The 12,642-nt window shown below is 47.8% G+C and overlaps 1 protein-coding gene across 1 annotated transcript in view; it reads right to left on the minus strand.

Annotated features, from left to right (window-relative positions):
• UVRAG (UV radiation resistance associated) overlaps window positions 1-12,642 on the minus strand; it is a 176,622-nt gene that overhangs the window by 52,862 nt on the left and 111,118 nt on the right. Inside the window, exon 13 of the mRNA XM_009902903.2 lies at window positions 552-630. Coding sequence (XP_009901205.2) covers window positions 552-630 — 79 coding nt within the window. The remainder of the gene's footprint in view (window positions 1-551; window positions 631-12,642) is intronic.

The following is a 12,642-nucleotide window of genomic DNA, read 5'->3' on the forward strand; positions in this document are numbered from 1 at the left end:
CAGGCCTCCCCACATCCACCAGGCAGTCACCTGATCATAGAAGGAGATCAGGTTGGAGAGGCAGGACCTGCCCTTCCTAAATCCATGTTGGCTGGACCTGAGCCCTTGGCCATCCTTCAGTGCGCAGTTATTGCCGCCAGGATAATCTGCTCCATCACTTTCCCTGGCACTGAGGTCAGGCTGACTGGCCTGGAGTTTCCAGGTTCCTCCATCCGTCCCTTCTTGTGGATGGGGACCACATTGGCCAGTTTCCAGTCATCTGGGACCTCTCCAGTGAGCCAGGACTGGAGGAAAATGATGGAGAGCGGCTTGGCCAGCTCATCTGCCAGCTCTCTCAGCACCCGAGGATGGAATTCCTAGCTGGTGATTCCTTCTCTTAAACACCAGAGAGGAAAATCTCAAGCAGAAAGCTGTAAGTGAAGACAATGATTTGAAGAACACCTCCACTGCTGTTTGCCATGGAGAGCAGCATGACCAGATACCAGATGCACACTCAAGTCATAGAGGCACTAAGCAGATAGTAGACAGAAATAAAAGGTCAGCGTACCAACCTGTGCTATATTTTTGTTGAGAAGATAGACTCCATATTCAAACTGAAGCTTCTCCCCTCCTTTTGGATATAAAGGAAATCTGATGGAGAAAACAAAAAGGGAAAAAACAATTTAATATTAAAGTATTCACAGAATCACAGAATGTTAGGGGGACCTTAAAGATGAAGTCCAACCCCCCCACCAAAACAGTACCACCAAGAGCAGGTCACACAGGAACACATCTGGAGGCCTTCAAAACCTGCCTAGAGAGGGAGACTCCACAACCTCTCTGGGCAGCTTGCTCCAGGGCTCCAGCATCCTCACACCAAAAGAAGTTTCTCCTCATGTTGAGGTGGAACATCCTCTGTTCCAGCTTGTATCTGTTGTTCCTTGCCCTGTCCCTGAGCACCACCAAAAGAGTGTGGAACATTCATCCTGACCGCCGCCCCTCAGACATAGATTAGATCCCCTCTCACTCTTCTCTTCTCCAGACTAAAGAGCCCCAGAGCTCTCAGTCTCTCTTCACAGAGGAGATTCTCAAGTCCCCTAATCATCCTTGTATACCTCTCTGTTGGACTTTCTCCAGCAGGTCTCTATCTCGCTTGAACTTGGGAGCCCAAAACTTGACACAGGATTGCAGCTATGCTCCCACTAGGACAGAGCAGAGCAGGAGGAGAACCTCCCAAGACCTACTGGCCACACTTTTCTTGATGCACTTCAGGATGCTGTTGGCACTCTTGGCCACAAGGGCACATCGCCGTCCCATGCAGAACTTGCTGTCCACTAGGACTCCATAGAGCTGCTTTCCATCAGGACAATCCCTAGCTGTACTGGTGGCTGCTGTTATTCCTTCCCAGCCGCAGAACCTTGCACCTGTCCTTATTGAACTCCACTCCGATCTTTAAGTAAACTTTAAAAAAGCCCCAGAGTCCTCTGAGAAGATCAAGATTTAGAAAGCTGACCTCAATGACTTCTCTAAAGACCTCTCTCCATAGGGTGTACTCAGCAATTCTTTGCAACTCCAGCCAATCAACTTTTAAAAGATGCTTTATGACTCTCCCAGTGCTGCAGCTCTGCTGAGGGAGCTTGGGTTGTTTAGCTTGGAGGCCTCAGGGGTGACCTTACTGCCATCTATAACTGCCTGAAGGGAGGTTGGAGTGAGGTGGGAGTTGGTCTCTTCTCCCAGGCAACCAGCAACAGAACAAGAGGACACAGTCTCAAGCTGCAGCAAGGGAGGTTTAGGCTGGATGTTAGGAAGAAATTCTTCTTGGAAAGAGAGACTGACCATTGGAATGTGCTGCCCAGGGAGGTGGTAGAGTCACCATCCCTGGAAGTGTTTAAAAAGAACCTGGATGAGGCACTTAGTGCCATGGTTTAGTTGATGAGATGGTGTTGGGTGATAGGTTACACTGGATGATCTCAAAGGTCTTTTCCAACCTCATTAATTCTGTATTCTGTATTCTCTAGAGTTAAGCACATTTTAACAGGCACCCAGCACATCACCAGATCTGAAGTTTATGTTGTAGAACTGTGGAATTCTTTAGGCTGCAAAAAGACCTCTAAGATCATCAAGTCCCACTGTCAGCTCAGCACTGCCAGGTCACCACTAACCCATGTCCCTCAGCAACACATCTGCTTGCTTCCTGAACACATTCCCAGGGCAGAATGTTCCAGGGCTTGACAACTTCCTTTCAGGGAAGTAATTATTTGCAATATCCAATCTAAATCTCCTCTGGCACAATTTGAGGCTGTTTCCCCTTGCCTTGTATCTTGTTACCTGGGAGGAAAGCCCAACCTCCACATTGCTCCAGCCTCTTTTCAGGGAACATCATGTCTCTGAACCTCTTAAACACCTCCAGGGATGGGAATCCAACCACCTCCCTGGGGAGGCTGTTCCAGTGTTTGAGAATCCTTTCAGAGAAGATGATTAACAGAATCACAGAATACATTCAGTTGGAAGAGAGTTCAAAGCTCATCCAGTCCAACCCTCAACCCAGCACTGAAGGGTCAACACCAAACCACGTCTCTAAGCCAGGTCCACAGGCTGCTTAAACAGCTCCAGGGATAGTGACTCCACCACTGCCCTGGGCAAACTATTCCAATGTTTCAGAACCCTTTCAGTGAAGAAATATTTCCTGATACCCATCCTGAGCCTCCCCTGGCACAGCTTGAAAATATTTCCTCTAGTCCCATTGCTTGACACCAAGGCAAAGAGGCTACCTCTCCTTCCTCTAACCTCCATTCAAGGAGTTGTATTGAGCAATGAGGTCTCCCCTCAGCCTTCTCCTCCCCAGAGTGAACACCCCTAGCTCCCTCAGCCCCTCCTTGTAGCCCAGGTGCTCCAGGCCCTTCTCCCACCTAGTTGCTCTTCTCTGGACACACTCCACAACCTCAATACCTTTCATGTAGGTGGGGCCCAGAACCGAACACAATACTTGAGGTGTGGCCTCACCAGTGCTGACCACAGGAGGATGATTACCTCCCTGTTCCTGCTGGCCACAGTGTTTCTAATACAAGCTAGGAAACCATTGGTCTTCTTGGCTACCTGGGCACACCGATGACTCATGTTCAGCTGACTGTCAACCAATACTCCCAGGTCCATCTCTAAGTTGCAGCTTAGAGGAGGTCAAGCAGCCTGTGGACCCAGTGCTTAGGGACATGGTTGAGTGTTGATCCTTCAGTGCTGGGTCAAAGGTTGGACTGGACGAGTACTGTGTCCAGTTCTGGGTTCCTCAGTTTAAGAAGGACATTGAGATACTTGAATATGTCCAGAGAAGGGCAACGAGGCTGGGGAGAGGCCTTGAGCACAGCCCTGTGAGGAGATGCTGAGGGAGCTGGGGGTGTTTAGCCTGGAGAAGAGGAGGCTCAGGGGAGACCTTATTGCCATCTACAGCTACCTGAAAGGAGGTTGTAGCCAGGTGGGGGGTGGTCTCTTCTCCCAGGCAAACAGCACCAGAACAAGAGGACACAGTCTCAAGCTGCGCCGGGGGAAGTTTAGGCTGGCGGTGAGGAGAAAGTTCTTCCCAGAGAGAGTAATTGGCCATTGGGATGTGCTGCCCAGGGAGGTGGTGGAGTCACTGTCCCTGGAGGTGTTCAAAAAAGGATTGGATGTGGCACTTGGAGCTGTGGTTTAGTAGAATAGAATAGAATAGAATAGAATAGAATAGAATAGAATAGAATAGAATAGAATAGAATAGAATAGAATAGAATAGAATAGAATAGAATAGAATAGAATAGAATAGAATAGAATAGAATAGAATAGAATAGAATAGAATAGACCAGGTTGAAATGGTGTTAGGTACTAGGTAATAGGTTGGACTTGATGATCTCTGAGGTCTTTTCCAACCTGGTTGATTCTGTGTGGCTCTGGGATGAGCTTTGAGGTCTTTTCCAAAGGGATGTTTTCTGTGATTCTGTGATCTAAAACGTCTCTTTATGGGCATTACATCAGGGAACAAGCTTTTGCTCCTTCAAGAACCTTATGTTCTGTAGCTCCTCATCAAGATGCTGAGCTTATTATCTGCCCCAAACCCACCTGAGATCAGAAACCAAAGCCTCTCTCAAATCTGAGACAGCAAACAGAGGAGATCAGTATCTGCTAGAAACAACACATCCCCTGGAGGGGTGATTAGGCAGAGTGTATTTTATCATCAATCAGCCCCACAGCCAAGGACATTTGCAAATTGAAGGAGAATTATACAGCACCATTAAAGCTAAAGGTCAAGAGTGCAGCAGATCAAGTAGGAAGATGTCAGCTTCAAGTTTTATGCTGCTTTCAAACTCACTGGTTCACCTCGAGTTGAGGAATATAAAAATCACCATGAATAGTGGATCTCTACCTCACCTTGCTTAATAGCTCTATAAATCCAACTAGTTCCTCCTGCAAGAAAATAAAACCTTTCCAAGTGAACACAGGCTGCAGGAATACCACCATGCCTTCTCCTAAGTGTAAAACAGAAACTGAAAGGAATTAATTTTGACATCATAGAATGGTATGGGTTGGAAGGGACTCCCAGAGACAGAGTCCCAACCCCACTGCAAAACAGGACCACCTAGGGCAGGTCACCCAGGAACATGTCACAGCAGTTTGTAGAAGACTCTCAGGATCACCAAGTCCAACCCAGAACCCTACTCTACAAGGTTCACTCCTAAACCAAATCCCCAAGTACCACATCCAAAACACCTTTAAATACATCCAGGGTTGGTGACTTGACCACCTCCCTGGGCAGCACAAACCCACCTGTCCAGGTGGGTTTTGAAGCTCTGTAAAGAAGGACACTCCACCATTTCTCTGGGCAGCCTGCTCCAGTGCTCTGTAACCCTCACAGTAAAAAGGTTTCTCCTCATGTTGAGAGGGAATTTTCCTGTGGCTGAGTTTCTGTCCGTTGTCCCTCATCCTATCACTGGGTATCACTGAAAACAGCCTGGCTCCATTCTCCTGACAGCCACCCATCAGATGTTTGTAGACATTTCCAAGATCCCCTCTCAGCCTTCTCTTCTCCAGACTAAACAGCCCAAGGGCTCTCAGCCTTTCCTCAAAAGAGAGACGGCTCAGACCTTTAATCATCATTGTAAAATCCACTGAACTCTCTGAACAGCTCCCTGTCCCTCAGAACTGGACACAACACTCCAGATGTGGCCAAACTAAGGCTGAGTAGAGGGGAAGAACCTCCCTCAACCTGCTGGCCACACTCTTCTTAATGCACCCACGTCTCTCTTTGGCCTCAGCCACCAGGGCACATTGCTGTCCCGTGGATAACTTATTATCAGCCAGGACTCCAATGCCCTTCTCTGTGGAGCTCCTTTCCAGCAGGTCATCCCCTAACCCATATTGGTGCACAATGTTATTCCTCCCCAGTCTACAATTACATTACCAAAATAGAGCAAGATTTAAAGGAGGTCTCTACAATTAACACCATAAAACCAACTCAAGCCTGACACTAAAAGCCCCAGCAGGGACACAAGCCATGTTTCACCAGAAGATGGAATTTCATGAAGTCACCAGGCACGAGATCTGTGCATTCTATTATTAGACAGAGAGCTCTTTCAGACACACAGCCCAGAAAAAGAGGTCAAAACCTGTTTTGCTACCCTCTCCCACACACAGTTCCTTTTAAGTGGTAAAGATGAAGTTGTTGGTTTTGTTGGGGTTTTTTTTTCCTTTATCACTTGGATCCTGCTTCTTTGCCCAATACTCAGATTTCCATCCTCTAACTTCCACTAATTAATCCTGAAAGGCTTTCAACTACACACGGCCTGGTGTCAGCTTTCATAACATCAGCACTTACATGAAAGCCTTGAAAGATGTCAGTGGATGTCTTTGTGTGTGTACATTTAAGACTTGGGAGAAAAATAAAGCCAACCTTTCTGTCTGTCTGTCTGTCTCTGTTATCTTGCTTGCCCATTAAGGCCTGGTCACAAGCAATAAACTTAAGGCAGAAGGACAACAATGGTTTGTGTAGTGCTTCATTGAGAGTAATTGAATGCAACTTTAACTGCTGGCTCCTCGTCTGAAATTCCTCTTGCCTGCTCCTTAGGAAAGCACAACTCCAAGCTAAATCTCTCACTCTGGCATGCTGCAAACAGTTAAGGTCTGCTGGGTAAGGTTTCAGTTATCCTTGCTCAAAAGAAAAAACCCCCAAACCCAGACATTTGAAAAATGACTGTTTTAGGGGCTTTGTAATCGTGAAGCGCTCAGTAAAATGCAAAATGGCATCTGGCTGCCCACTTCAGGTCAGGATGTACCTTCTTGTTTCTATTCTTGCTGATAGGTTTGGGGGGGGAAAAAAAGAATAAAAATCATTAAGCTCCTTTAAAGCAGGACACAGATACACAGAGCTCACAGAATCCTAGCATGGTGGGGTCGGAAGGAACCTCTGGAGATCATCCAGTCCAACCCCCTCTGCTAAAGCAGAGGCACCCACAGCAGGTTGCACAGGATATTACCATGTCCAGGTGGGTTTGGAATCTCTACAGAGGAGACTCCACAGCCTCTCTGGGCAGCCTGGGCCAGGGTTCCAGAACCCTCACAGGAAACAAGTTTTTCTTCCTCATGTTCAGATGAAATCTCCTGTGTTCCAGTTTGTGCCCACTGCCTCTTGTCCCATTCCTGGCACCACTGCAAAAGAGTCTGGCCCCATCCTCTTGACCCCCACCCTTTAGCTATTGATCAGATCCCCTCTGAGGCTGCTCTTCTCCAGGCTCAACAGCCCCAGGGCTCTCAGCATTTCCTCCTCACAAAGATGATCCAATCCCTTCAGCATCCTTGTAGTCTCTGCTGGATTCTCTCCAGTAGTTCCCTGTCTCTCTTGAACTGGGGAGCCCAGTACTGGACACAATGCTGCAGATGTGGCCTCACCAGAGCAGAGACAACAGATTGAAAAGGAGTGAGACATGCCAGCCTACAGCACTAATCATTTCAAGTGACTCAAAGAAGATCTTAAATCTAGAGAACATGAAGATGATGCAAGAAAACCCAGGATGTTTAGTAACTTAGAGCACATTAACTTCATATGAGATTTCTGTACCTGCTCAAGGCTGTTCTTGCTTCACTGGAGACATCTACTGTGTCAGATGGTGAGAGATAGGACAATGATAAGAGCCTCTGCTGGGGAAAAGCACAAGCACTAGTAGCGAGAAAAGGAATAACAAACTCACAGGTATGTTGAAAAGCAGCTCTAGGATCTTTGAGCCAGCAGTGTGCCCTTGTGGCCAAGAAGAACAATGGATCCTGGGGTGCATCAAGAAGAGTATGGCCAGCAGAGTCAAGGGAGGTTCTCCTCCCCCTCTACTCTGCCCTGGTGAGGCCACATTTGGAGTACTGGGTCCAGTTCTGGACAGCCCAGTTCAAGAAGGACAGGTAACTACTTGACAGGGTACAGCAAAGGGCTACAAAGATCATTAGGGCACTGGAACATCTCTCTTGTGAAGCAAGGCTGAAGGACTTAGGGTGCTTTAGCCTGGAGAAGAGAAGACTGAGAGTGGATCTCATCAATCCTAATCTTTTGAGGGACCAGCCTTTTTTCAGTGGTGCCCAGAGGCAGAACAAGAGGCAGTAGGCACAAACCTGAACATAGGAAGTTCCACCTTAACATGAGGAGGAAGGTTTTTAATTTCAGGGTGACAGAGCACTGGAACAGGCTGCCCAGAGAAGTTGTGGGGTCTTCATCTCTGAAGATATTCAATACCCACCTGGACACCATCCTGGGCAACTTGCTCTGGGTGTGCAGCTACCCTAGAAGGGGATTGGACTAGATGATCTCCAGAGGTCCCATCCAGCCCCTGCCATGCTGGGATTCCATACTTCTGTGATCTATGACACTTGAGCCAAAACTGGTGAAATAAAACAAGTCTCACTCTAAACTGAGAAGGTGAAGAACACTGTGCAGTGATCCAAACTGCACAGCAGACTGATGTTAACCACATGGTCCACAAGGGCTTTTAAGATCCAAGGTAACAGGAAAAAGCCTTCTCAATCTTTAAGGCTCATACTTGGTTTGGAAGTTTTATGTTTTGCTTATTTAATCCTGAAGGACTCTGACAAAAGCAAAGGTTTTGTTCATTTCTTTGAGTCATGAGCTGTGCTTTACAGGACTCATTGGGATGCAAGTCCAGTGGTTCCCAGCTGTGCCAGACTGCTGGAAGAGAGGGAAATCCATAATGACCTAAGAAACTGTCCTAGTGGACAGCAGGTTATCCATGGGCCAACAGCATCCTAGGTTGCATTAGTAGAAGTGTGTCCAGTAGGTCTAGGGAGGTTCTCCTCCCCCTCTATGCCCTGGTGACACCACACCTGTAATACTATACCCAGTTTTGGGCTCCCCAATTCAAGAGAGGCAGGGATCTGCTGGAGAGAGCCCAAAAGAGAGCTACTAGGATCACTGGGGGACTTGAACATCTCTGCTATGAAGAAAGGCTGAGAGATCTGGAGCTGTTTAGTCTGGAGAAGAGAAGGCAGAGAAGGGATCTGATCAATGTCTATAAATATCTGAGGGGTAGGTGTCAAGATGAAGGTGCCAGGCTCTTTTTGGTGGTGCCCAGTGATAGGACAAGGATCAACAGATACAAGCTAGAACACATCAGGAGAAATTTCATTACTGTGAGGTGTAGTGGAGCCCTGGGCCAGTCTGCCCAGAGAGGCTGTGGAGTCTCCTCCTCTGGAGACTTTCTAGAACCATCTGGATGCATTCCTGTGTGACCTGCCCTAGCTGATCCTGTTTTGGCAGAAGGGTTGGACTCAATCTCTGGAAGTCCCTTCCAACCCCTACCATTCTGTGATTGTGTGAAAACATCCACATGCAGGGCTTTTTTAGACACATAGCTCACTTCACCTTTCATGGTATGTTCCTTTGGACAAAAGTTGCATTCTTCCACTTGTGATACCACAATGACAGAAGAGTTCTGGGCCCCTCAGTTTAAGAAGGACATTGAGACTCTTGAACATGTCCAGAGAAGGGCAACGAGGCTGGGGAGAGGCCTTGAGCACAGCCCTGTGAGGAGAGGCTGAGGGAGCTGGGATTGTTTAGCCTGGAGAAGAGGAGGCTCAGGGGAGACCTTATTGCTCTCTACAGCTACCTGAAGGGAGGTTGTAGCCAGGTGGGAGTTGGTCTCTTCTCTTGTGCTGGGTTGGGGCAGCCCCCTCTCTCCCCACCACGGGCAGGAATCAAACACTCAGACAAACGGATTGCAAAAGTGATGAAAGTTTAAATAGAAAGCAGTGAATGTTACAGAGAACCCAAAGCGCAGTGACAAAGAAAGATCCCAAAGCAAACCCAGAGGCATCCCATTCCCACCTGAGGGTACACCCGAGACCCTCAGGGCTCCTTCTTCCCCCTCCCTCTGCTGGGCTAGTCTCAGCTGGCCAGGCCTGAGACTGCCCATCCCCCCATGGCCTTGGGCCTAGCCAGGCCCAAAGCCAGCAGACATCTCCCCCAGTTACCGGCTGGCGGAGGAGGAAGAAAAGAGAGCGTGCTAGACTCCGCACTGGATCTTATAGTGGTGCAAAGAATTATGGTAGGAAATACACACAATTTCCTGTGTCCATCCCTCTGGGCTGGACTTCTGGACACAGGAAGTGAACACACCAGGGGGGCACCCAGCTCAAACTGCAACATCTCTCTAGCAACCAGCACCAGAACAAGAGGACACAGTCTCAAGCTGCACCAAGGGAAGTTTAGGCTGGAGGTGAGGAGAAAGTTCTTCACCGAGAGAGTTGTTGGCCATTGGAATGTGCTGCCCAGGGAGGTGGTGGAGTCACCATCCCTGGAGGTGTTCAAGAGGGGATTGGATGTGGCACTTGGTGCCACGGTTTAGTCATGGGGTCTTGGGTGACAGGTTGGACTTGATGATCTTTGAGGTCTCTTCCAGCCTTGGTGATTCTGTGATTGTGTGATTCTGTTTCTTCCACATTGAACCAGAACAGTATCATGCTTACAGCTTCAGAGCACACACAGGGCTCATACACTCAAGTGTTCCCAGTCTCAGAAGAGGCTTTGATTGCCATTTCTCATGAGCAACAGGAAAGAAGAAACAAACCAAGGCAAAGAATCATAGAAGCAGTTACAAGGCACTTTCTAATTGTAGGTTGGAAGGAGAAGACCAGATGGGGTGCTTGGTGCCGTGGGTTAGTTGTTTGGGTGGTGTTGGATTGGTTGATGGGTTGGACGCGATGATCTTCAAGGTCTCTTCCAACCTGGTTTATTCTATGTATTCTATGTCATCTAAGATCAGGTTTCTCAGAACCCCAAACAAGCTGCCCTGGAATGTTTCCAAGGATGGGGGATCTAACACCTCTCTGGGCAACCTGGGCCAGGATCTCACCACCCTCAGTGCAGAAAATGTCTTTCTTCTCTCTAGTCCAAATCTCCCTCTTTCAGTTAACAGCCATCCACCCTTGTCCTGTCACAAGAGGCCCTGTTAAAAAGTCTGTCCCCAGCTTTCTTCTTGGCCTCTTCAAGAACTCAAAAGCCACAAGGTGGTCTCCCTGAAGCCTTCTCTTCTCCAGGCTGAACTCCAGTCTAGATGAAGCCTTGAGCAGCTAAGTCTAGTTGAGAGGTGTCCCTGCCCAAGGAAGGGAGATTGGAGTAGATGATCTCTGAGGTCCCTTCCAACCTAAGCCATTCTCTGATAAATTAATGATGCTAAATATTTTTCTCTTCTCTTGATTGTCCTAACTCTTCCAGCTGACCTGGGAAAGTACTCCTCAGCCATCAAGATCTCATTTCATTTTACACCCTCAGCTATTTTATAGCTGCCTTGCAGAGTCACTTCAGTGTCTGATGAACACGCACTGAACCACCACAGGACTCCTGGTCCCGTCAGCTGGGAACTGTTAGGAGAAGCTAAAAGGATCCTTATTTCATACATTTGTATCAGCCCTCAAACATCTCCTGTGAGTTCAAATCCAAATACATTTACTGTTGTGTCCTGTGATTTATGGACTCCTCCATATCCAGAACAAAAAAACCCAACCATATACATATAAATTAAATCACACATGAACCAATGTATTGGTGGCCAATTTTTATTGTCTATAACCACCTGTCTTTAATACAAACTATTTTTAAAGCTTGAGCAATTGCCTCATTTCTAACTGCTTTCACCTGCTTCTACTTTGCTCTTACACCATATGGTTTAGATCTTTTTATTCTCTCTTCTCTTCGCATTTCTGCCATACCCCCAAATTCTATTAAAGTCTCAAAGTTTAATCTCTACTTCAGAAAGCTCTGGAGGGAAGAAGGCAGGAAAATAATGATTTTTTTTTGGTTGGGTTTTTGGTTTGTTTGTTTCTGGGTTTCTTTGTTTGTTTTTAAACACATCACATCTAACAGTTTTCCACCAGCTGAATTGTGGCACCATTTAAAGAGCATATGACAACCCCTTTGTCAAGTGCAACCAGAAGTCCAAACCTAGTTGGGAACTGTTAGAGCCTCTTAATTTTCAAAGAGCTGCAGAAGTTTGAGGGCCACTAATATTTGTAGCTATGCAAGAGGACTTAACAGCAAGGGCATTTATCTTCTAAGAACCATAGAATCACTATAGAATGGCTCGGGTTGGAATGGACCTCAGAGATCATCTACTCCAACCTCCCTGCCAGGGGCAGGGACACCTCTCAACCAGACTTGGCTGCTCAAGGCCTCACCCCATCTGGCCTTGAACACCCCCAGGGAGGAAGCATCCCAAACCTCCCTAGGCAGCCTATTCCAGAGTCTCACCACCCTCCTACTGAAGAACTTCTTCCTCAGCTCCAGTCTAACCCTGCTCTCCCTCAGTTTCAAACCATTCCCCCTTGTTGTATTGCTAGACACCTTTAAGGAAAGTCCCTCTGCAACCTTCCTGTAGGATCCCTTTCAGCTATTGGAAGGCAGCTTTAAGGATCCCCCCAGTCTTCTCTTTCTCCAGGCTGAACAATCCCAGCTCCCTCAGGCTGTCCTCATAGCAGAGGTGCTCCAGCCCTTGGAGCATCTCTGTGGCCTCCTCTGGCCTCACTCCAATAGCCATGTGTCCTCCTCCTTCTGCTGGGGACACCAGGACTGGAGACAGAGGTCTCAGCAGAGCAGAGCCAAGGGGCAGAATCCCCTCTCTTGCCCTGCTGCCCACACTCCCCTGGCTGCAGCCCAGCACACATCTGCCTTCTGGGCTTCATGAGGGCACTGCTGGCTCCTGGGGAGCTCATCATCAATCAGTACACCCAAGAATGTTAATTACCCAGTAGTTAACTGAACATCAGAAAGTTAGTTCATTGGCTAACTGATGTACATGCTCCAGTACAGGTCAGGGGTTGACCTGCTGGAAAGCAGCTCCACAGAGAGAGACCTAGGAGTGCTGCTTTAATAACAGATTGCTCTTGAGCCAGCAATGTGCTCTTGTAGCTAAAAAGGACAATGGTCTCCTGGGGTCCAATTAAGAAGAGTGCAACCAGTAGGTTGAAAGAGGTTCTCCTTCCAGTCTGTGCTGCCCTGGTGAGGCCACATCTGGAGTACAAGATCCAGTTCAGGGCTTCTCAGTTCAAGAAAGACAGGAAACTACTGGAGAGAGTCCAACTACAAAGATGCTGAGGGGACTGAAGTATGTCTCTGATAAAGAGAAGCTGAGGCACCTGGGACTGCTTAGC

Source organism: Dryobates pubescens, chromosome 10, assembly GCF_014839835.1.
Source record: "Dryobates pubescens isolate bDryPub1 chromosome 10, bDryPub1.pri, whole genome shotgun sequence".
Taxonomy (NCBI): Eukaryota; Metazoa; Chordata; class Aves; order Piciformes; family Picidae; genus Dryobates; species Dryobates pubescens.